Below are 26,695 nucleotides of genomic sequence, written 5' to 3'. Positions count from 1 at the left end.
AATACTCACATTCTCTGTATTACTTTTCAGGACACAGAAAAAAAAAAACCCTCCTGAATTTTCATGATGTGAGACATTAATTTGCAGAGAGCTGAATTCCCTTAAACCCCCTACTGCTATGAGCGCACCACAGGGAAATAGGCCTTAGGAGACTGAATAAGAATAAAGAAAATTGCTCCAGCTTTCTTTTCATTTTAAATAAGCCTTGTATCTGACATACTGTACATACACAGAAAACCTGCCAAGGTAAGGAAAGAAATGAGAAGTCACTGTAATTTTAAAAGTGATTCTTTCAGGTTAAACACCAGAAAATGGAAAAGGTAAAAAAGTAACATGTTGCATATTATGGATTAGAAGACACCTTTTCTTGAAGATGAAGTGTTTAAATATCTAACTAGTAGTCTAATAGCTTTGGATTCCACATTTAATCACCCTACTGTGTTATGGTTACTGTTCTGTCCTTTTTATAAATGCTCTTAATCATTATATCTCGAGGTCTACATGGGTCTAATTGGCACCCAGCCCACTGACCCGCAACAATTTTATCAGCAGGTTGACCTGCTACCCATGGGCTGCAAAAACAAAAAACAGAAGTGGAGTCATCATCAGTGCGGTCATCCAAAGGCGGCAGATTGCAGCAAAGGCTATTGTGCTGCCAACACCCCTACACGCATCCATCTACAATTTCTTTCTGGCTACACATGAACCTGCTGGACTCTATTTTGATATCTTTCTTTTCAGGACTAGAGTACAGTATTTTCTGGTATGTGACAGGCAGAACTTAACCAGAACACATAACTAACACTGGCACTGGTAACTTTGTCTGTATGTGCGTTTTTGGTTTGTGACCACAGTGACTAAGTGGTAATGTACTACCGTACTACTCACAGGTACATATATCATTTAGTCAATTAACAGTACACTTGATCACATTACCACAAAAAAAAAAATCTGGTTTTCTTTCTAAACTATGGCTAACATGGTACAACACTTGTACCATGGTGCCACAGTGATTCACATGAGCCAGAAGAAAGACTATAGTACTTAAAAGGAGAAGGAAAGGCTACACAAGAGTTAATCTCAGGCTGGAGGCTTACCATCTGTAGTCTGAAAGGTGCCCTTAAGTCTCCCCATATCTCCATGGATTACAAGAAGAGAAGCTAAAACCGATATAAAAGCTAGAAGCTGTGTGCAGAGTTAAGTTCCCATGATCCCTCGCTGATTGCCAGACTTCAGGACTTGCAACCGAAGCGGCACATGCGCAGTTGTCTCTTCTGTGGGCACGCACAAGCAGGCGCGCTCCCTGTCAATCAGATCTCCTGAGCCGGCCCCTAGAAGCGTGCACTAGCAAGCGGTCTCGTTGCTATGGCGACGCGCTGTAAGCAGAAGCCTCCGGCGGCGTTCATTCATTCAAGGAGCGATCGTGGAGTTTGCTCTCGCGCCTAGGCTGGGGGGAGGGAGGAAGCTTGCGCATGCGCAGTAAATACACCGAAGGAGAGGAAGTGGGCATACAAATTCAAAGATGGCCGCGCCAAACCTTAGATAACGCTGAAACTTTCAGGTTAGATTTTATAAGTTTCTCTTACTATAATTGAGCCCAAAGTGTATCGTTTTTCTTTATCTATACTAGGACTATGCAATGGTACCATTTATAAAATTTGCCTTGCCATCTCCTTTAATGTGACAGTTTTTCTATATGGTATTATAGAAGAACACATACAGGTATGGGATCCATTATCTGGAAACCTGTTATCCAGAAAGCTCTAAATAACAGAAAGGCCATCTCCCATAGACTCCATTTTAATCAAATCACTCAAAATCATAAAAACATATTTCCTTTTTCTCTGTAATAATAAAACAGTACCTTGTACTTGATCCCAGCTGAGATATAACTATCCTTATTGGAGGCAAAACAATCCTATTGGGTTTATTTAATGTTATATGATTTTTAGCAGATATCTATTGGACAGGTTAGAAAATTTGGTCAGGCGAGGGCTGCATTAGTGTGTTTGTACTCTTTTGTAGCATTAAGTAGTGTCACATTTTTTAACTACTATTTAACTACCATCAACCTGTCCATCTTGGGTAACTACGGCCTCAATAATTTGGGACTCAATCAAGTCTAAAAACACTTTCACACAACTTTTGTACATATACTTCTTGTAGAAAAATATAAAATTACTTACCGGAGTCTTGCTACAGCAGTTTGCAAGAAATTTAGGACAGAACATAACTCTGACTCTCTACAAGCTGGCAACATCATGCTAAAGCCATCATTCAAAAGTTTTTCTTCAGAAAGCTGAAGGTTGTGGCTGGTTTCAAATACCTCTTGTACACCATCAACATATGTGGAAAGCAGTGTCCAGAGTGTGTGTTTTTGTCCAAAATCGCCCTTTGTCACCAAGAACTCCTTGGCAGTTTCTCGGAAACTGTGAGAAAGCTTTTCTGCAAGAGCACTTATGTCCATGTTTTTTTCCACGTATATCAAAAGAAATGCAAAATTACCCCTCCACAGAAGAGCCCGCTGGGAAGTACTGAGATGGCCGGGGACTAAAAACTGTAAAAGGTCTATAACACGACTAGCAACATCCTCGGTGTCTGCCACAATTGCCAGTAATAGGAAAAGAATGAAAAAGTGCTGTAGTCCAACCTCTGTAAGCTCCTGCATTTTTTTCTGGTGGAATTTGGAATAAATTCTGTGGAAATATATTTAATATTAAAAAAAAAACACAACAACAAATATGCAATATTTGATAAAGAATTAGTTCCTAAATTTAAAATGGTTTTATTAATTTGTATTTATCTGGATGTCCGAATATGGAGTTTCTATAGCCACTAAGGTTTATTAATTTTAATAAATAGGGTTTACACATGTGGATACAAACCTTTGATTTGATTATTTGCCTCTCTTGCCTATCCCAGTATTTGTTTACAATCACATTATTTAATTCTATGCTTGTATTCTTTATCAGGATAAAAAGCTCTAAATCTATAAGACCAATAACTCATAAAAAGCCTGAAAAATAGCATATAAAGTGATTTGTCATGCCTCTGCTTATTAATAGTGCTTAATAATGCTGCTGGTGATACAGAGCACCTCTGTATTTTTTATATCATTAGACGATTCCCTGTATATATCTCACTATATCTGATTGAAATGATCAAACAGGTAATTTAGCTGAACATCAGAAGTTTGCTGTGATAAACATTTGTTTAAAAAATATGCAGACCTTCCTTTAATCTGCTTCCAAGGATGGGCACCACGGCTTTCTTTGTCTTTTTTCATCAGTCGAGCCAAAATCCTCAGGAAAATTAGGTAGCTGTTATCAGACTTATACAGGTCAAGAGAGGGCTTATCAGTGCAGCAGCTCCTCACCACCTCCAGCATAGAACAAGGGCTTTTACTGACACATGCCAATGTTTGTAAACCTAGCCAGCGGATGGTAAAAGAACTGTTCTAAAGAGATTGGAAAAAATAAATAAATAAATAAATATTATATATATATATATATATATATATATATATATATATATATATATATATATATATATATATATATATACATACACACACACACACACACACACACACACACACACACACACACAAAGGATGGCACACCGTTACATAACATACCTCGGGTGCTCGGTAAAGGGTTCCAATAGTATAAAAAAGACCAGCAACTCCGGGATTTCTTGTGAAAAATCAAAACATATATTCAAAGTAGCATAAACAGCCTGTTTAATGCTACTTTGAATATATGTTTTGATTTTTCACAAGAAATCCCGGAGTTGCTGGTCTTTTTTATACTATATATATATATAAAATCCCGGAGTTGCTGGTCTTTTTTATACTAATATATATAAAATCCCGGAGTTGCTGGTCTTTTTTATACTATATATAAAATCCCGGAGTTGCTGGTCTTTTTTATACTAATATATATATATATTAGTATAAAAAAGACCAGCAACTCCGGGATTTTATATATATAGTATAAAAAAGACCAGCAACTCCGGGATTTCTTGTGAAAAATCAAAACATATATTCAAAGTAGCATTAAACAGGCTGTTTATGCTACTTTGAATATATGTTTTGATTTTTCACAAGAAATCCCGGAGTTGCTGGTCTTTTTTATACTATATATATATATTATGAAAAATAAAGAAGAATTATTCTGTCAAACTAACGTTTCGGCTGATTCCACAGCCTTTCTCAAAGTGAATATATATATATATATATATATATATATATATACACAGGGTTGGAATGACAGCACACGCAGGATGTTTTTCAAGAAGAATCACAGAGGTTTAGATAAATAAATGTGAGGCTTTATTCAGTCCGACGTTTCAGTTCCTATCTGGAACTTTCATCAGGGACAGTTCCAGATAGGAACTGAAACGTCGGACTGAATAAAGCCTCACATTTATTTATCTAAACCTCTGTGATTCTTCTTGAAAAACATCCTGCGTGTGCTGTCATTCCAACCCTGTGTATCTACGCTTTCAGCACTGGCACCCAGGTATTATCTTGCTCTTATGGTGTGCAGCTTTCCAGCAACTCGTTTCTATATATATATATATATATATTCACTTTGAGAAAGGCTGTGGAATCAGCCGAAACGTTAGTTTGACACAATAAATTCTTCTTTATTTTTCATTAAGACCTGTGAGTGCGGCATCTATTTAACATATATATTATATATATATATATATATATATATATTTAATTAGTGTTCAGTATGATTAAAAAAACATCTAGTGTAAAAGAATATTAAAGCTAGCCTACATTTAAGGAAAAATTATCTTATTTAACAAACTAGATGTAAAATCTACTTTGAAAATTAATCCTCAGAAATGTTCTTGTTACATGGGGAGCTCCGATTGCCACTACAGGTATGGGACCTGTTATCCAGAATGCTTGGGACCTGGGGTTTTCTGAATAAAGGGTCTTTCCATAATTCGGATCTCCTACCTTAAGTCTGCTAAAAAATATTTAAACAGTAATTAAACCCAATAGGATTGTTTTGCCTACAAAAATGGATTTATTATATCTTAGCTGGGATCAAGTACAAGGTATTGTTTTATTATTACAGAGAAAAAGGATATGATTGTTTATTTGATTAAAATTGAGTTTATGGGCATCTTATCAGCAACAGTTGGGTGGGTAGGCATCATAAATATTTGGTTTAATGGTATTTATTTTGATTGCAATTTGTTTTAAAAAATGAAGATCAATTGGGAAAATGGGATGGGATGTTCACATTTGGATACGTGAAACAATCATTATTGGTATCGTTATTATCCTAAAGAAGACTTATTTACCTGGCTATTATACCCGATATTATATTTCCATGGAGGAGCAGGGCTGTTTAGTAAGTTTAGACGAGTTATTTAAGAATGGCTGATTATTAGAGAAAATGGTGGAATCATTGTTTTATTAAGACAACTTCTGAAAATACGTATAGAAGATATGCTTCCTAAATCCATAATCCATAGCCAATCGTGCCCTCTAATCCTATTTTGCAAACCTTGTTTGTTAATTTACTGTAAGACCTCTGTTATTCATATCATTAATGGAAAATTGTGTTAAATATCAAGCTCTCAATATATATTAAATGCTCAAGAAATTAAACCAAGAATTTGCTGTTTAAAGCAGACTAGTAAAGAAACTGACAACAATGGGAATATGCCAAAAAAGCCATACACCTAAGTGTTACAAAAAACAGCCTTGTTATTTGTGGCACATCCAAATGTCTTAAAAAAAAAAAAAGTGAATTTAATTGCCAGATGGATAGGGTTGCTACACTGATTAAGCATGTAAAATGAAAATTTAATTCAAAAGCTATTTAGCACCTCACAACTCCACGTCCACACAACCTGAAAGCAAAAGTGGGCTACAGCAACAAAGCAACACAAAAAAAAAAAAACCAAATCAGTGTCTGCCAACAATTGCAAGATTCTCCAATTATCCAACATATGTGATATTGCCATCACACAAATTATTAAAATAAAAAAAAAAAAAAAAAGAAACAGCTTCAACTATGCAGGTAACAGCCATCTGTTTATTAAGTCTGAGCTTTCTTCTAGGTACATGTCATAGATGTAGAGATTGTTTTCCATACTCGCAGTGGTTAGGCATTTTAGATTAGATTATATATACATACTGTATAAGGGAAAATTGTATCATACTTACCGTGATTTTCCTTTCCTGGGAGTACTCCATATCAGCACTATCTGGGATATCCCCGCCCCCATGCCCCATCAGAAGGATCCTCCCCAAAGCTTTAAAAGCCACCCCCACCCCCTCTATGGCGTCTTTGTTACGAGCTTTAAGACTACCATTGCATAAGGGATGGGAACATGCTGATATGGAGTACTCCCAGGAAAGGAAAATCACGGTAAGTATGATACAATTTTCCCTTTTCCCTGGTCGTACTCCATATCAGCACTATCTGGGACATAGCAAGCTAATACCCAGTTGGGAGGGAAACTAGGCTCTGGCAGACTTCTGGATGGTACTGCAATAACTTTGCTGAACGTCATAGTAACCTATCCATTGTCATGCTAACAACTTCAGGAAAAGAACCTAGCAATGTATTGAAGACTTCTAATAGGATTGGCTGATCTCAAACCAAACCAGGAGAAAGAATGAACAGTGATACTAAGGAAAGAAGATCCTGCTAGGACCCAGACCTACACACACAGTGAGTGTGACCCCAAACTGACCATCTCATCGCCACTTGGTTAGAGGTGGACAGTGCCTGACACACCCTAAGAACAAACTCCCAGAATTTCACAAAACTATTTAGAGACATACCATTTGACAGCTGTGAAATTCACCGCAAGTGGAAAATACCTGCTAAACCATAGCAGAGAATCCGGTCTCTATACATATCAGTATCTGGAACTAATGCAACATGAACATTACAAGGTAGAAGATATGCATCATGAAGGAAGTACTATAGGCAGAAACCATGTGAGCCCTGTCAGACCTTTATGAGTCCTATATGTGCTTATGCTGACCTCTTGACCGCTAGTAGCACTCTATCCCATAACAATCTTTAAAGGTTGCTCTCATGCCGAGGTCACATACTAGAATGATAACCCTCCACAAGAGTAACCTAATTCCAGGAATCTCAGGTACTGCAATGACAAAACAGTCCCTAATTTTTGGGCTATATGCTGTCCCTTTATGGGGACTAGCATAAAATGAGACAAGCAGGGCAACCCATGACAGAAGACATGAACGGCAATGCCACTACATATGATATACCCTGGACGGGAAGGCATACTCATAGCCACCATGCCGCTAAACTAATATATAGCATAGGAACAGGAAGACAATCCCAGCCAATGTAGACAACTGGGTAGGAATAAGGAATGTCTTTCAAGTATGAGTTAAGGTTAGAGCTTCTAGACCTAACCAGTGTGTATGCCCTGTATTCGGACTAATTTGATGGAAGTCAAAAACACCCTGTTTCAAGCTTCCCAGCTGGAGGCACCCTCACCCAAGGGAGAATACTTCAGGGCAAGTAATTTACTGTTGCGCAGGCAATACTATGGGCCAGATAACTGGGCCCTAGGCAGGGAGATGTAGGTAGAACTTACCTCTAGAGACTATGATGGCACAGTCCATAAATTGGAAAGCATAGGTCATCCCAAGCAGTGCGAATGTGACATCCCTTGAGAGACCAGGTCATTCCCTGCCATATGCCCTGCAATCAGAACAGTGTATAACAGAAAACCCAAAGAGCAAACACGTGTCCTCTTGGGGGAACTAGGTATGGAATGGCAGCTACCCCAAAACATTTACTTACAGCATGTAATTGGAAGCCAGGTGAACCTTTATATATTCTCAAGCCCTGTAGAATGTATACAATATGCCTAAACAGCTGTAATCCCACAGCCAATTCAATGCAAGGGTTAGACCCTCCGAACCCAACAGAAGTGACAATGATAGCTTAGCAAGGTAATGCATAGTCTATTTAACGGCTGCTTGCTGGGCAAAAAACACCTAACCCCTGTCAACAAAAAACAGCTTCGAAAACAAGCGTTTAGCTGTGAAGCTATTCAAGGCAGAGAAGATACCCAGCAACATAATTAAGATGTAATGTACATGCCATCTTATTACCCTGCTTGAGCTACTGCGATCCCGCAGATGCCATGAGATTGGCTGCAACCTGCCAGCCTTTAGCTCCCAAGAGGCAATACCAACAAGTGTACTGGCACCTTTCAAAAAAGGCTAGTGTTATACACTAGCAATGCGGAGATTCATGAACACACTGATGGGTTTGCTTCAAACCGGTCATGGAGCCAGCCCCTATTTAACTATTTAATGTTTTTGGACTGACTTACCATGTAGATCAAACTCATGAGAGAGCCCTGTCGAACATGCAAGTCAGATGCTGTTCACCAAGTGTATATACTACTAAGTGATGCCTCCCTGCGGCACAAAGGAACGCATGTTGCTGGGCTCTAGAATAACTGCAAACTCAGAGGAATGTTTGTTTTGCAGCATATTATGGATCATGGTTTTATGCCAGGCTCAATAATTACTACAGGCCCAATGGCCCCACAGTTGAACTACAGCATGTGAGCATAACCCTTTTGGTTCAGATGTAGTTATAACCGTAATGCATTCCGCTTGCATACCCACAGGGCCCAATGAAACCTGCAGCTTGGCCCATACATACTACCTGGTCTTAGAAGTACTGCAAAAAAGGCCTACAAAACCCAGAACTGGCAACAGCTTATGAAGCTTATCAATAATAGGACACAGTGAACCATGAATTGTGCTGCAGCTTTAGGCATGCTAATAGCACAGATAAAAGAAATGCTGGAGATAGTACTCTGTTTGGGCTGCAGATTCATAAACATGCACATTGCCCAGTACAGCAAACATTCAGTCAGCTAAAGCTCTAGGTATGCTTACTGCCCAAACTGGTACCAGACTCTGGTTGCTGCAGAAACTAATGAATATTATTTTGTACCCCAGCATTTGCAGTTTAAGCATGCATAATACAGGAACCATGAATTGTGCTGCAGCTTTAGGCATGCTAATAGCACATATTTGGAGATGCTAGAGATGCACTCTGTTTGGGCTGCAGATTCATGAACATGCACATTGCCCAGTACAGCAAACATTCAGTCAGCTAAAGCTTTAGGTATGCTTACTGCCCAAATTGTTACCAGCCAATGGTTGCTGAAAAACTAATGAATATTATCTGGTACCCAGACATTTGCAGTTTAAGCATGCATAATACAGGGTTCTACAGGGTTGCTGAAGAACTAATGAATATTATCTGGTACCCAGACATTTGCAGTTTAAGCATACATAATACAGGGTTCTGAACCTTAGAAAAGTGAAAAAAAAAAAAAAAAAAATCTGCTGGTGATTATTGTACAGAGAAACATACAGCATAAGTATAGGAACACTTAATGGCAATGTGCCCATGCATAGCCTGAAAGAAAACTACATGGCAATACACTATTAACACATATGCAGATAATGCTAATCACAAATCAATAATTGTGTTAGTTTACTGGTAGCAACACAAGCCTGGCCTGGGGACCCCAAAGCACGGCCAATAATTGCTGCTAGCTGACAAGGTAGGATTACAGCCCTCTGCAGTGTGCTACAAAACACCTTTAAGTGATCAGAATAAAGGGCTCTCGATTTCTATAATACTATAGCTCTCTAAGCCAATAGTTATGGCCTACCTTAGGCATCAAAAACTGGAAAGAGGTTCCTAAAGGAGGACTGATATAGGAAACCAGCAAACAAAATCAGTATACAGAACCTTACCTTCCCAGCCTATGGTGCTATACTCTGGGAACTCAGGACTGGAATGAGAGCCACAACACCTTTGGCTAATTACATAATTACCTTCAGCAGAGGTACTCTGGTTACACCCCGATTAGCCAGTAGGGTTATACTACAGACCCTTATACAGAGTTTTAAACATAATTAGCCAGGCTACTACTAGCGAGGCACCTGAACAACTTCAGCCCTAATGCAGCAATACAATCTGGCTACAATCGTGATGGCAAAGTACTGGATCCATGTGCATACACATAATTATACCCAGCTAATGCAGATACAGATCTCAGAGTTACTTCAACTCTATAATGCCCTGACTACTATAAACACCTTCCACAGTAAGTGAAATATTAGTGCATTACCTGGTGTAGTAGCAGTAGCCATAACACAGAACTGGTGCAACTCTCTGGGAAGCTCAGCTGGAGTGTAGCTGATCACGTAATCACATTCACCTGAGGCTACTCAGGAATGCATCTAATTAGCCAGTTCTTAGTAGTAACTACACTACAGTGCCCTAGCAACCATAACACAATGCGGGCAGCTGAAAGGAGTTGACGCATTACCCCATGTATCAGCAAGTAGCCATGACACAGGACTGCTGCAATCTCTGGAAAGCTCAGGTAGAGTGTAGCTTAGCACATAATCACATTCACCTGAGGCTACTCAGGAATGCATTTCATAGGCAGTTCCCAAGGTTACTACATGGCTCTGCCCTAGCAACTGTAACACAATCCAGAGCAACTGAAAGGTTCAATGAATCACCCAATCTGTCTGCAAGTAACCATAATATTTGACTGGTTACATTCAGCTAAAGCTATCCAGGTATGTAGCAACTAGCAGGCAAACTAACCCATTTGTAGTACATAATGCAGCCCAATGTTTAAAGACAGTGGGGTGTCAGGCCCTTTTTTTTTTTTTTTTTTTTTTTAAACACCTCTTAATACAAAACCTTAGGAAAGACTTTGTGAGGGAGGCAGTAGGCTTTGAACTCTGGCTCTATTAAAAAAAAAAAATCTCTCCACACAGTAGAACAAAAAGGAATATGGAGATCGCCAGACTCAGGCCACTAACTAAATGTTGAGGACTGCTAACTTCCACCTCCCTCGCCCATCCGCAAAAATATTAAGTGTGTCGGGCCACACACCATTGCCACCAGACACTCACGGCCTGGGAGGGCATACGGATGGGGGGACTAGCACTTGCCATTGGATGCCATTATGACAAACCAGAAAGGCACATGGGATCAAATATACCAACAGCATTGTCCTACCTTATCAAGCAGAACAGAGCCGAAGATCCCAGGATATGAGGTAATGTGCAGGGGAAAAGATCTCATGGACCAAAAAACCCCAGTCCCTAGGTGCCATTTCCGGTCACCTAATGCTTTCCCAAGGCTAAAAAGCAAAAACGTTGCTTCCAATGGAGCAAGGAAAGCAGAAGGAAAAAAAGACGCCATAGAGGGGGTGGGGGTGGCTTTTAAAGCTTTGGGGAGGATCCTTCTGATGGGGCATGGGGGCGGGGATATCCCAGATAGTGCTGATATGGAGTACGACCAGGGAAATTGTCTCATCTAAGATCTCCTTCTAGTTATATTTGCTCACTTTTTAAGTCCTGTGAGTGCACTGCCTTTTTTCTTCTGTACATGTTTTCTTGCAATTTGCACCCTTGGTTAAAAAGAACTTTAAAAATTTAGCAGCACTTGTAGTGATGGGTGGCTGGTTAGGTCAAATCCCTGTGGGAATCATAGGTCCACCTGGTTTGGGCCAAAAAACATCTCCTGGTATGGGTTTGGAATGTAAAACTTTGGAGGTTTGACCTTCATCACTAAACCTCTCGCAGACAATATAACAAATGCAAAACACTTTGGGGCGTACTCCCCTTGTGTAGAGTGAGCAACAAATTCAGGTGGAAATAAATTTCAGAATAAAGATTAAAGTATTCTTGCAATTTACCCTGTAAACAATAAGTATTAAGACTGACCATTTATTAGGTTTCCAAGGGGAACACAAAAAGGCTGAAAAAACGTATACACTACATTTTAAAGCAGATGTTTTAAACCTATTGTTGTCTTTAAAATATGATGATGAGTGCTTGTCTAATGGAGGAGATCATTTATCATATTGTATAATGGGAAAATTGTATCGTCTTTTAGTGTATCTATAAGACCAAGAAGCTTGGAAACCTATACAGTTGTCTGCCCTGAAACAACTTTTTAGAAGGCTGAAGAAAAACTGGGGAAGGTAGGACAGAGTCTAGTACATAAGGGTTGGGATAAGTTTCTTGTTTCCAGTGCCCTGGCTTCTAATAGAGATTGACAAGTGTGTCCTCTAGGAAAGAAGGAGAAATAGTGTGTTTAGTGTTTTTAAGTCGTTGCATCTACCCTTTGCTGCCATACAATATGAATTAAATTATAATATGATAATACATTTCTTAGCTAGTAAAATTCAAGAGCTTAACTAATTTTCTTTGTATCAAGGCTTTACTGACCAGATTTTTGCTAAAATATTCCCACAGTATGGTTCCAGCAGTAAGGTTCGACTCCCAGATGTCACATAAAGACAAGCAGCACTGCAGATGCATTCGAAGCTCATCCTCACGCACACCATTCTAAGCGAGGTAACAAAAAAAAAAAAAAGTTTAACTTGCAGTAAAATAATTAGAACATATGGAAGAGACAATGGACTATTATCAAATATTTAATGGCAAAATGCTTTGTTATTTGGTGAAAATTGGCATTAAAAATACTAATTTGATCTCTTACTTTTCACATGTTCTAAATTTCTAAAAAAAAAAAAAAATTGTGAAAAGTGTATTATGAATATGCACACTTCTTCCACTCAAAACAGGTATAGGTATGGGATCCCGTAGCCAGAAACCCATTCAACCCTAACCTGCCTGACGTATGGGTCAATCAGCACATTACCTGAGCTTAGGGTCTGTACTCGCAACATAAAATTGACAAAAGACTAATATATATTCAAAGTACATAGAAGCATAGAAAGCACTGCATCTGCAATAGAATTAATAAACATAAATTGGTGTAACTAATATGGCCCGGAGCCCACAGGAAGAGAGAATTTCAGGAGGCCCCTGCACAAACCTCTGCTGGCTGTCTGCTTACCCCCTAAGATAGCTAGTTCGCAACGAGTGGCGAGACATTAACTTGGGGGCTAGGGAGAGGACTACAATGCAGCACACCTTGATCTATTGTATAGTACTTACACCACTGTAATCAGTCCTGTAGCATCAGCTACTATGACATTTGTAACCTTACTTGTCTATTTTATTTTACAGATTTCCAAAAACCCCTAGTCTAAGTTTCTCAACAGCAGCTCTGTGCAAACAAAGCATGTGCAGTGCCACCGCCATGCAAAAGATTCCTAACAAGATCCAAGATGGGGAGCTTTTGAAACATGGATCATTAACCTTGAAACATGGATCATTAATGTGGCAGCACTCCTGTATCTCTGGGCTGATACAGTAAGATCAGTAAAACATAGCTATTCAAAATATATTTATTTTTTTAGACTTTAGAGTTCTCTTTTTAATATCATAAGACATCACATCAAATCACAGTAAATTAACAGGTACAGTCAGAGCATCTCTTTAATTGACAAAAATTTTCACTTTACCATCGCAAACACTAAGCTACTGTAGGGATTACTGCCATTAATATTATATTAGTTTTCACAACCACAGTTATGGCTACCAGTGAGTAATGGCAGCTTTTGCCATGTAGAAATATTTGTAAAGAGCGGCAGGTACTCAATTTATATGCAGTGGGGAAGCGTGCTCCATCAGCAGCTCGGGGGGGCGCGCAATATCGTGACCATGGAAGGTTGCACCCCCCAAACCCCTGCATATAAATTGAGTGAGTATGGCTCCTTACAAATATTCCTTTTGTTGACTGACTTTGCCAACCTAAAGGATCCAGTTTTGTGAATTGTTTGTGAATTGTTGTGCAACCTTATATAACATTATTTCACATGTAACTTGAGCAGATGTCATGTATCATTGTTCCTTATTTGAAGAATTAAATTCTTTAAAGGACATATAACCACACCCCAAATAAATGTAATACATAATCTTTGAAATTTTTAAATACCTGCCACTCCATTCAGCCCCCTCCTTTAAGAACTGACTTTTGGCTCTTGGTTAACTGAGCATGCTCAGTTCTCATCAACTCAGGTTACCAAACACAACCTCCAGTCTAGAAGCCAATGAAGAGATGGCACTGGTGGTTTTCCTAGAAACTGTGCAGTTTGCTGGAGAAACATGGTTTTTTCTTCTAACTTGGAAACGTTTTATTATAATTTTATTTTTCAACCTAAATTTTCAAAATATGTTAGGATTTGTGTAATTCTGTACTACTAAGGGTTCTGTAACAATAAATAGGCCTCTAAATGTCTAAACAAATGGAGGAAAAGGACATTTTCCTTATTATGAAGACATATGGCAAACAATTTTTTTATGCATGAAGATACAACTGATTTCTTAAGTCCAAATTTTCAAAAACTGCTTCAGATATTCCATTTATGATAGGTTTACCCCAGCAAACCATACATTTTTGGAATTTCTAAAGAATCCCAAATGTGTAAATATCTATTGCTACTCAAAACTACCAAGCTTCGATTCTTTCCTAAATTTGTTCTTATAAAATTTCCCACAATGCTTCTAGTTTACAGGATCTTATCTCCCATTTCATTAGGTACCAACATAAAACTTCTTAGATATGTATGCCAGGGGTCCACTAAACGATTTGATGACATTTGCACATAGGACTAAGTAAGTAGTCCTTACTTAGTCCGAAGTTCGAGGTATCCCAAAAACTACTTCAAGTGTAATGGAAGTGAGAAGTTTGCTACTTTGTTACCTGTGCATCACTTGACTTCTTAAGAAGGTCTTCAATAAATTTCCAGTTTGATGATATCTGGACCTGGATTAGTAGTAATAAAAATAAAAAAAGAACCATGTATTAATTACCAAAATCAAAGTCAGAAAGTAAATACACCCCCCGTGCCCCTTGTATATAGAAGAACAGCATTACATTGATTAAATGTCCAGTCTATTTTAAAATGTTGCAGACTAACTAATTTACTTTTTCTAGATAAATTATTAGTGGTGCTACATAGAAGTCTTCTAAATATACCAGTGCACCAGTAAACAGATGATTATGGTCAAAACACACTTAAAGGGACTGTATACGCCTAAAAACACTTTTGCTAAAAATGAGCATTTTAACAATACTTGTGTTAAAATTACATTTTGCCTAAGGCTGTCAAAATGGATTTAAAGAGACTATACATTTTCTGCTTCTTATACATAAAAAAAATAATTTTAAGGATTTAACAAGACCCAATCTGAATGTATTTTTTGGCCAAAACATTCATATTATGCCACCTTCAAGAGAGTAATATATAACACAAAAGAGCGAGGAATAACCAGTTAAACATCCCCTGATAACAGCATTATTGGTGATGTTAACCGTTCACAGGGTGTACAGCACTTACTGCTTCTTCCCGATTCCCATTCCGATCAAATGTATACAGCGGTGAGAGGTGTGCAATAAGCCACCAGCTTAGTCCTAAAGGGTCTTTACATTGCACTGTTTTTGAAATGCGATGGGATTCCATACTGTTGGAACCCTGATTAAGGCTTTTCAATAGTTTATTAACTCGGATCCAAAAACTCTAGGCAAAAAAAAAAAATGAAAAACCAGTAAGTTAAAATTTGTGATTAAATATAACTAAACTTGAATGTATGTGTGTGGAAAAATAAAACAGACAGTTTAACAAGATAAACAATTTACCTCAGAAGAAGATCCTTTACTTCTATGATCAAGAAGCTGAAGCAGTAAAATCCACATTTCTTTAACACAAATACAGTGGTAGATTTGATCATTTAAAGCTTCCGATGGACGTACCTGAAAAAACAAGGCATATAAAGGAAACACTATATCAAAATATTTTTATATCTTATTTTTCTTACAGGGAAAGAAAACCTTACTAACCACCAGGTAGATGCAAGGTAAGGATAATACACAGGAACACTTACCGCTCGAGCTCAAGTGTGCTACTCGCGGACCAACTCCCAGATGGTCCCAATAACAAAGATCTTAAAGAAAATAGTAGTGGAGCACCACAAGGATAAAAGTAAAAATCAGTCTTTATTCCATCAGTAAAAGGCACACGTAAATCCAAATGGACCTACACTTTACGAGTTTTGTGGCATTCCGCCACTTCCCCAAAAGCATCAACAATCTATACTAGGGAGGAGTTATATAGACCCACAAGGATTACCAAAAATTACTACCAAATCACATTAACCCTTCCCCCCACAGATATTAAAAAAAAAAAAAACTCGCATCAATATGCATTAAAACAAAACAAAAGTACAATATTACAAAATGTAATTACAAAACCACCGGAAATTATCACAAAAAATGAATATAGAGAGGGAAGAAGGAAAAGGAAAGGGGGTGGAGGGCTTGGATAGACAATTAAAGTAATGTTTAATATTGTACTTAAAAAGGTAAAGAGTACAATATTAAACAATTGTTTATCCAAGCAGGTAATATATTTAATAACATGTTCCTATGGTTCCCAATATGTAGGGAAAACCATACGTAATGTCTCTACACGGATTTTGAAACATGCCTCTGCCCTGGAGAGAGGAGATTTAAGATCTGCAGTGTCTATGCACATTATAGAGAGGGATCCTCTTCCCTCTCTATATTAATTTTTTTGTGATATTTCCAGTGGTTTTGTAATTACAAATGTTTTTTCTGTATTATATTTTGTAATCTTGTACTTTGTTTTGCATATGCATATTGATGTGATGTTTTTTTCATTTTATATCTGTGGGAGGGAAGGGTTAGTGTGATTTGGTAGTAATTTGTTGTAATCCTTGTGGGGTATATATAACTCCTCCCTAGTATGGACTGTTGATGCTTCTGAGGAAGTGGTGGGATGCCACAAAACGCGTAAAGCTTAGGTCCTTTCGGATTTACATGTGCCTTTTACTGATGATGGAATAAAGACTGATTTTTACTTTTGTCCTTGTGGTGCTCCACTGCTATTTTCTAGCCACCAGGTAGAAACATACAAATTTACAAAACACTTTATCTACCACCTGTTCCAAAAATAAACTATAACTGACACTATGAAGATGATGGCATTTACTTCTAATGTGATTTAAGGGCTAATTTATTAAGCGTAACCACAGTTGCTGATGCGCTACTTTTAACCCAGTTGTTGCGTGAATCATTAAAAAGTACTTGCATCCAAAGCCTCTCCTCTTACACTGTTTCCAATTGGGTTATTGGACATGCAAATAAATTGGAATATGAAATGTAGTAAGCAATACCTGAGCATATCTATTTGCTGCATAATAAATCAGATCGCACAGCAAGTCTTCGCAGAGCTCTTCAATCAGACTCACGTTAGTCAAGTTTTCTCCAATCAAGTTAATATACTCGTGTGCATATACAATTTGTCCTAGAAAATATATAAGCCACATTAACGTAATAAAACGGCAAATTAAAAAAAAAAACGATGCTATTATTTTCTTACATGAGAGCAGGGTTTAGCCTAATTCTCAGGTGACCCAGATTACATCTGTAATACATTTCATAACTAAAAATTGTTCTAGAATTATTACTTCATTTTAAATATAGTTTTCTATTGGAGGCAAACATTTTACTGTATGAAATGGAATTATGGAAACCACTCCAAGCATCACTGGGCACCACTGATTCATATCCAAAATCGGACAAGCACATCTCCCACAAAGTCCATTCTACATAGCTATTTCAAAAGTGTTTTAATGTTTTGCTTTTCTCTGCAAAAGGCCCCATACCTGTATTAAGAGTCCCTGCATTAGAGGTTCAAATTTCATAAGTATTTATACAAAAGTAAATTTGTTTTTCTGCCTCTGATCTGGCACTCAGCAAAATAGATCAGAGTCAATGAAATCTACCTCTTAACCTGGCTGCCTTGCACATCAACAGTGAACAACAGTTCATTCCGAGCATATATACAGTACTATAGTGTAATCCACAATGGTAAGTATCACATTAGCACATGCTTACCTTGCATCTTATCTCCCAAAATCTGAAGAATTTCTAAGATGGACCAATGAACATCAAAGTGAAGGTGGAGTAAGTGCCAGGATGCTGGCAAGACCTTAGCAAGCAAAGCAAATAATAAGTTGAAAATCAACAATACAACAATCCTCAGTATAAAAGCAAAAGACCTCCTAACACACATTTCAATTGTGCTATCTTGCACAAGTCACCATATTCAAGGCTATTGTGTATTAGAAAAAATGTCACCCCCTATACCTAACTCCACGACATGTCAACTGGGTTGTTGTGGCCAATTTTATTTGTTGTTGTTTTCAATTTTATTTTTTGTGTATGTTGTGTAAAACCTAATAAAATTACTAGATCTGTAAATGATTTTTGTTGTAAAAATCCAACCTGCAATTTGTGCACATTTAACCAAGTTTCATGCATGTACATTTCTAAACACTTTTGTAAGTGGGTTCACTCTCCATAAAAATACATGCACACAGCCCTGGCTAATAAAAGCTTTTGGACTTTATTTTTATAAACAGAATTAGTACCATTTTACTGGAATGTAAAGCATCAGTATCAAAGCTGTAATTAAAAATAGCTACTCTTTGACTACCTCCAGCAGGTACTGCAAATAGAAGTAAAAAAATGAAACTAACCTTTCCATGATGCTGGAGCTGAAGAGCTGCCTGAATATTGTTTGGGAGTTCACAGAGGTGTCCAAGATACAGCCTTAAACCATGAAGTTCTTCTATTAACTTAGAGGGAAGTTGGGCTTCCAGTTCCTCATAAGGGTGAACTGGGATAGTGTCCATTTTTTGGGGTGGATCAAGAAATCTGTTAAAAAAAAACAAAAAAAAAAAAACTTTCTGAAAGCGAAATGTAAATTCTGAACAAATACAATACTACTTTGGCCAAGAGCTTAAAATATTGTCAATTTTAGCAGGCCTCTAAATTAAAAAGAAACAACAAAAAAATAGATGCATTGAAAGTCCTACAGATATTACTGTAGCTCATCCTATGGCACAACAAAATCAGTCACCATTAAAGGTGAATTTAACCCTTCAACATACACAAGCCACCCTCCATTAGCCTCCATCCTCATTTGCTTCCTGTATCACCTATTACAGTCAAAAGTGTTCTTATGTGTATACCTACTATAAAAATACAAAGTAGTGCAGAAGGTAGGCAGGCACTATTTTGCATAACATTGGATTTTCATCTGTCAGTTTGCAGATAAAGAGCCTGCATAGTTAAAGCTTTTCCTGGATGTAGATTCAACTGTGTATGCTCCTGCAGGCTCTGAGGAAGATTTATTATGCAGTGCAAAAAAATGGAGACAAAATCCACCACACATCGCCTGTAAATAACAGTGTCAAATCTGGCGTTTGAACGATGTGAAATAAACACACCCTTGATAAATTTGCCATTTATTTTACACAGTTTTTCGGTGAATTCGTTTTAAACAGCATAATAAATAGGCCCCTCTGTGCCAACTGTCAAAAGAGGATCCTAAGTGGTGCAAGATGGTGCCTGTTGACACTGCAGCGCTAACACATAGGGACCTGCAGGCAAACACATAGGGACCTAAGGTTTTCAATGACCCAGAAAAGCAACAACTGTTTCCAGATATCATAGGAAATCATAATCAACTTTATGTAGTTCACCTTTATGTTAACTGTATGTATGATGTAGACCAGGTATCCACAAGCATGTAAAATATTCTTTGGAGATGCCAAATAAGGAATGTGATTGGCTATTCGTTAGCCCCATGTGGACTGCTGGCCTGCAGGAGGCTCTGCTTGGAATAAAACTGTGTCTCTGTGCTTCCAAAACTTGCCCCCAAGCCAGAGATTTAAAAATGGGCACCTACTTTGAGAGCACTGGGAGCAACATCAAAAGGGGTGGGGAGCAACATTTTGCCCCTGAGCCACTGGTTGGGGTTTACTGATGTAGACAGTAATATTCAAAATAAATGTTTAAGGCATCAACATTTTTCTGATTTTTTAAATTTAGCTTTTTTTGTTCAGCAGCTATCTGGATGCTAGAGTCCAATTTATATATCACACAAAGCAGGCTTTTTTTTTTCTTTAAGTGTTTGTTTTGCAATGTCCTACCACTTTGGTCAGAGTTTTCAAAAAGGTGAACAACCCCTTTAATGTAAAGGTGAACAGTTCAGTGTTCATTTTGCAGCTGCAAAAGCTTTTCTTTTTCTCCTCAGTGTCCCCCATCTACAGAAGAAGTCAAAAGAATACAAGGGAATTTTGGGTGCCTCTGGTTTTAGGTGCCCAAATTGTCATAAAAACCTGAAATCATCCTCAGTTGCCCTCTGTGAGAACTGCAGAAAGTGGTTATTCAAATCCTGTCAAGCACTACTGTGCTGCCACTGGCAACTTAAACAATCAATGCCACAAATGCGACTGGGTACAATGGAAACAGCTTTGTGCACAATTGCCTTATGTAAAGATAGCATTTAAATGGCCACAGAGCAAGTAAGGAATGAGTGTCTTAAGGTGGCCATACAAGGGCAAATTTCAGCTGTCATTCTGGTACCTTCAGAACAAGCCAGGGGCTTATCTGCCCATGTATAAGACCCACTGACAGAAATCAGCAGTTTTTGAAAATCCCCTTATTAGCCAAAAAAGGCCCAGCATATGGGTGGCCAAATCAGGTTTAAATCTGAAACTGCAAACAGTCAGCAACACCATCATAGAAGGAAAAGCAATGTAAAAAGTCTACAGTCAGATTTAAATACATATGTAAATGAATAATAAAAATTAAAGTTTAATTGCCCTTCTTACCTGTAAATAAACACTTTGACATAATGCAAGAACTGGACACACTGGCTTCTTATTTCCTCAGCCTCAATGTGAATGTTACTTAATTGTCCTAGAAAGGAAGTCACTGAATATAAGTAGCCTGTTATAAAAAGTAAAACCCTTTCAATTGTAAGCTCTTGCAAAACAAACGTAGGAAACCTGAGCAATATATAATTACATATATCAAGTGTAGCAGAACAGCACGAATAAGGTTAGGAAGAAATGTTTGCCCCTCATGAGGCTGGAGTGGCAGCAGGCCTGCTAGGGGTTTTGCGGGCCTTTAACTGGAAAAAAACAGTATAGTGTTTTGATAAATCTGAAACTGACATGACATGGTTTATCACTCCCTTCCCACAAAACAGGCTATCTTAAAAAGTTTCTACTTGAGATATAGCAATTCTGTTGCAAAAACGGCAAATGTCAAGCAAGTTTGTTTATTTCTGCTGTAACTGACATTTTTAAATGGCTTGAAACAGACCCCTACAGATTGACAATCGTCAATCCCCATTTGCAATTTTTATTGGGGATTAACAGATTTTGAATGATAAACATACACTTTCCTGGAACTTTGCCAACTTAGTTGGGATCAAGTACAAGGTACTGTTTTATTATTACAGAGAAAAAGGAAATCATTTTAAAAACTTGAATTATTTCCTTTAAATGGACTCTGTTGGAGATGGCTTACCCTAATTTGGATCTTTCTGGATAATGGATCTTATACTTGTATATCTGTCCCTAAAATATGGTAGAAGGGGATTGTTCTATATTTAGAAGGGAAAGTGCTGACACTATCACCTGCCATTATATGCAACAGGCACTTGTCAGGACATTTCAGTTAGTTTAGGTGCTTTAACACCAATTTTGTTAAAATAAGAAACCTAGCAGGATTTGTGCTAGTTAGTTAACTTTCTGCATAAATGGTTTCCATATAACAAAGTGTAGCAGAGAAGGGTGTACTCTATACACAGTCAGAAACATTGTAATTTCTGACAAAGATGATAAAGTATGCAAGATATGTATAGATTTTTTTTTTTTTTAATAGACACAAACACAAAAGCGCCAGGGGTACAAAAATGCATCTACTGCAGTCATGACTGGATTCATAGCTTAATTGGTCTACAGAGAATGCCTCAGAATATGCAAGTCCTAGGGGTACCCATGGGTGTTTAAACATGCTCTTGCCAAGTGGTGTAGCGTTATTCATTACAAAGCATGGCAGCACTTGTAACCTGATTTCATTCTGTTCAGACAATACAACATAAACCGTGAAAAAATAAAGTTTCTTTTAGAATAACTTAACTAAATATATTAAAATACTTACCAGGGTCCAGTGAGAGAGGTTGGCACAAGTTTTCCAAAATATCAAGTTTCTGCCTAAAACAAAAAGACAATTGTAATTAACAATGACAAATATCAGTTTACCTACCAACAGTATACATTATGTAGAAATAAAAAAATCATTTCCAATATAGATGGAATGGTCAAAGGAAAAAATTCACTCTAAGCTGCACACAAATTTTGAAAACAGTGCACAAAACAAATTGTGTGTGCACAAAGAATTGTGTGATAACACAAACTTTTGTATTTATTCTGACCTGAGAATACAAGTTTGAATGCGCACACAGCCAAGAAGGAATATTGCAGAGAACATATTTATATATATCACCTAAACAATCCAAAGAGAAGATCAGTTGATTCAACCAGAGCAGTTTCAGCCACCCACGGGAAGTCAAAAATCTCCACGGTATCAGACTCATAATCAGTCGGAGAGGGGTCAAGTCTCAACAGAAGCCTATAAAAAGAAATAAAAACCAACACAAAAATAATGCTTTGCAAAAAACGTACTTTCTAAATACCATCCACAGCTGATCGCTGTGTGTAGTGACAGGCATGAACGTTTTTACGCTGTTACTGTACATTTGGGGGTATATTGCCTTTAAGCAACCAGGCAGATAAAGTTTGAACTAATTATTACATTGCATACTCAAACTACTGCCTGTGCAAAAACCGAGTCAGTCAGTGCTATCCAGGAGCAGCATGGGCTCATACACAGTGCAGTCACACGGATCAGTGCAATATGGCAGTCTACATGGGCCAAATTGCACAAAGTTTTTCAAAACATCACAAGGATATCCTAAACACATATTCCTATAGAAAGCACTCCTTTCCTTCCATTATTATACCCAGGTAAAAGCTAATTGGTGAAATGATGCTACAGCTTACTGAAGTAGCAATCAAGTTCACAAATTCTCAGCAAAATGCAACTTTTTGTTAAGGTGCCTGCATATTTCTACCACTATAGTTATGGCGGGATTTCAGAAGGATGCATTTTAGATAACCCCAATAGCTTTAGCTATATACTGAGTTTCTATAAATCGTTGGAACTATGACTGATCAGCTGCTACAGCAACATTTTTAAATATCTATAACCAAGTATTCAAACACAGTAGGGACAAAGGCCTATGTCACACATGATGTTTTTCTGAAACTAATGTGGTGTAAAAATGCATGTGGAAATTAAGATCATTTGTGCGTGCATAGCAGTCAGGTGTATTTGATGCCTTCTACTCGCCCACAAACCTCTGCATAGGGTTACCACTCAGCCCAGCCTGTAAATCACCCGCTAGGACCAGGAGTACAAATTTACTGCCAATGTAAATTTGTAATACCCTACAAATCCCTCCCTTCCCCTCACCTCTTAAAGATTACTCCTTATACGTACAGACCAACCTGTTACCCGCCATTGCCAATTCTACCTTTGCACTAATGCACATTTCCCACAAACCACTGCCACACTATGTCAATCCAAGCTTGTTATTGTGTATTGCTGCATGTAATAACATGATGTGCAATAATGTCTAACAGGTCTGGACTGGCAATCTGTAGATTCTGACAAATGCCAGAGGGGCAAATGTAAGATGCCACAGACAGTTACTATTTGGTGGGCTGGTTGGGGGCTGTTAGAGCCAGTGTGTACTTAAATCGCCAGGGCTTATTTTGAATTCCAGTCCAGGCCTGATGACAATTAAACCATCTGTAGCAAAGTAGCATTGAGCACTGTATGTTTACATTAGTAATGACTTGTACCAAAATACCTACACTGAATCCTGAACAAAGGGGGATTAAATAGTGGGAAGGCAGGATTTGTGTAATAACATTATGTAATGTTGCCAAAAGAAGAGTTGCACAGAACAGGTCCAAGTAGAACCCACTAGAGAGTAATTATAAGGTGACTGTCCCATTTAGTAAAAGTCCGAGGGTCCCATGTTGCAGACCTTTGCATGTCTAGAGAGAGTGTCCCTCTTCACGGAAATACGAACTGTTTTCAAAACAATTACCTTTTCAATGAGCCACTTGATAAATACGACGATGAGGAAAATGTATTGCCATTCCCCGAGCAGCTGGTTGGGGCACAGGAGAAGCGGGGAGCCCTGCATGTTTCATCCACTAATAGATCCGGTAAATATGGGGAGAAGGGGGGAGTAAGGGAGCCACTGAAATCCTGTGTCATGGCATCCACCGCTACTTTCCCGGGAAAAATTCAGACAGCAAGAATGATACTTCCCTTAGTTCCCGGCCTTCGTGCCTTACGTCACGACAGCGGGGACCAGTCAGAAAGCGCTCAGGTTGTGCATAAGTTTCTCATTGGTTGGGGCTGCAGCAAAGTAGAAGCTTTGGGGAGAGTGTGGACGTCAGGGTGGCGCTTGGAGAGAAGGGAGGAGCTGAGCGTAGTCTGTGGGAGGTTAATATTCGGCTTTACGGAAGAATGCTAGGGTTACATTTGTTCGGCTTGCTTTCAGTTGTTTGTATACTTTATTCTCGAAACTTTTTAGCAATGTTAGACGCCTTGAAACATTTGACCCGACCCGATTCTGGGACCAATGAGTCTCGATAGAGCGCCACTCTATGCCTCGCCTGGTTATATTTTCCAGTAACTAAGAAAGTAGTAACTACATTTCAAGGCGTAGGTACACAAGGGGAATGGTGAGTTCCGTGACTAGGTAAAGGGTAAAGTTTCAAGACCAGGTTTACTAAAAAGTGTTTATTATAAAATAAATAAATAATCACCTGAAGGGTTCTATAGTCATTTTTTGCCACATTCTTAAAAATAGGATCACACCAAACTATAAAATAATCTCAAGGTGGTATAAATGCCCCGAAATTTTACACAAAATTTACCCCACGGTCACAGACCAGAGCTGGAGATGTGGAACCGAAATAGGGACCCCTTTGCATATTTGGCGGACATGTCATCTACCGACCCCATTCTGGGAACAAATATTTAAGGTTATCAATTCCTCTACAGGCTTAGACCTGAAACCAGATCCCTTGATAGGCAAGATCCCTTGATCACTCTTAGGTTTTTGCCTGGGGGCTGCCATGACAGTGATACCACGCCACTGGAGATGTATTACCCCCCCAACTATAAGTGAATGGGTTAAAGAGATGGGAAATGTTATGCGAATGGAGGAGCTGCTTAGTAATGTCCAAGGGACACCAGATAAGTTTGTCCTGTCCTGTCTCCATGGGTTATGTTTCTAGAATCATATAGAGATGAATAAATTAATGGGCAGTGTCTTCCATGCCAACCCTGATATCTGGCCTGTCTCACCGTCTTACAATTTGTCTGCCACCTCCTCTGACCACTGGCCTAATCATGGACTTGCTTGCAGCTGCATTATGACCAGTGGCCAGTTTAATTTGCTTGCCTCTCATCCTGCCACATACTTAGTAACATAGTATGCTAGGTTGAAAAAAGATGTACGTCCATCACGTTCAACCATGATACCTATATATAACCTGCCTAACTTCCCACAACCATATATTTCCTCACTTGCTAAAAAAGCCATCCAACCCCTTCTTGAAGCTATATAATGTATCAGCCAGTACGACTGATTCAGGGTTGGAATTCCACAACTTTACACCTAACCTGCTTGCGCAGTTGAAGCGGATTAAGGGAGAGGTGAGGGGGGTCTAGGCAGATGCTTTTTGCGTCCGGAGTGTATAGTTCTTCTTTAACATGAAGGAAAACTTCACTTCTAAGGGGCTTTTTCTACAACTCTAATACCGTTTAATCACATACATTAAATATATGTTGACTGATATCTATACTAAACTAAATGTAGATCTTAAAACCACCGTAGCCATGGATATTGTGCTTGTTTAAGAAAATATCCAATATCCTCTTATAGGAGAAGGAAAGTAATTTTGGCATTTTACTGCCAATAGATTTGCCACATTAGTGCCACCTAGAATGCTATATTTATTCTGCAGAAATATGCTGATTTATTGAAAATGTCTGCAAAACCCCAACTAGTCCATTTACCATTGTTATGGGTAAATCTGCACAGCAAGGGTAAACCTGCAGATTTGTGCACCCCTTCAGTGCTCAGTGCAGTCTCAAGGTACCCTTGCATTCTTGAGTGGGTCTTATCACTCAAGATAGTGAACATAGTAAACATGTGAATTGGCAGCCTTTAAAATTAGACTACTTAATTTTATATATAGTGATTGGAGTTTAAAAACTTTTATACATTTCAGACAAAAAAAAAAATCAGTTTATTAACAAATAACCTTTTTTGTTTCTTTAAATCTGTAGTGCATGTTTGACTTTAATTACTGTGTCAGTATTTTGTGGCTTAAGGGATGAATGTGATCATCAGTTCTTGTAACTGAGTGTGCTATACATTATACTTATATATACTTTATTACATAAAACAACTGGATACTAATGATATTGTGATACTAATATCTACAGTCAGTATTAATGTTTGTATATATAGATGTATGTATGTGAGTGTATAGGTTGTGTGTGCTGGGTTTACTTGAAAGGGTTGAACTTGATGGACTCTGGTCTTTCTTTAACCCTATGTAACTATAAAATGCATTAAAAAAATGCAAATATATACAAAAATGTTTCTGCACACACAAAAGGTTACATTAAAAAACAATTGTCTTAGGCAACTTATTCATTTTTTC

At 38.1% G+C, this 26,695-nt stretch overlaps 1 protein-coding gene and 1 long non-coding RNA gene across 2 annotated transcripts in view; both read right to left on the bottom strand.

The window, feature by feature from the left end:
* Positions 1-24,383, bottom strand: part of mms22l (MMS22 like, DNA repair protein) — a 48,359-nt gene extending 23,976 nt beyond the window's left edge. Inside the window, exons 1-13 of the mRNA XM_012963538.3 lie at positions 24,055-24,383; positions 22,383-22,508; positions 22,038-22,090; positions 20,699-20,786; positions 18,557-18,734; positions 17,913-18,006; positions 17,189-17,319; positions 15,633-15,746; positions 15,334-15,513; positions 14,697-14,759; positions 12,311-12,430; positions 3,231-3,457; positions 2,187-2,696 (exon numbers count right to left, since the gene is read on the bottom strand). Of these exons, the coding sequence (XP_012818992.3) occupies positions 2,187-2,696; positions 3,231-3,457; positions 12,311-12,430; positions 14,697-14,759; positions 15,334-15,513; positions 15,633-15,746; positions 17,189-17,319; positions 17,913-18,006; positions 18,557-18,734; positions 20,699-20,786; positions 22,038-22,090; positions 22,383-22,508; positions 24,055-24,227 (2,057 nt within the window). The 5' untranslated portion in view covers positions 24,228-24,383. The remainder of the gene's footprint in view (positions 1-2,186; positions 2,697-3,230; positions 3,458-12,310; positions 12,431-14,696; positions 14,760-15,333; positions 15,514-15,632; positions 15,747-17,188; positions 17,320-17,912; positions 18,007-18,556; positions 18,735-20,698; positions 20,787-22,037; positions 22,091-22,382; positions 22,509-24,054) is intronic.
* Positions 6,888-10,210, bottom strand: LOC116411085. Its single transcript, XR_004222828.1, has 2 exons — positions 9,809-10,210; positions 6,888-7,718 (listed from the first exon to the last, which is right to left on the bottom strand). It is a non-coding gene; the product is annotated as an uncharacterized LOC116411085 (long non-coding RNA).
* Positions 24,384-26,695: the final 2,312 nt, after the last annotated feature.

Source organism: Xenopus tropicalis, chromosome 5, assembly GCF_000004195.4.
Source record: "Xenopus tropicalis strain Nigerian chromosome 5, UCB_Xtro_10.0, whole genome shotgun sequence".
In the NCBI taxonomy this organism is placed as follows: domain Eukaryota; kingdom Metazoa; phylum Chordata; class Amphibia; order Anura; family Pipidae; genus Xenopus; species Xenopus tropicalis.
This window is presented reverse-complemented; position numbering and strand designations above follow the sequence as displayed.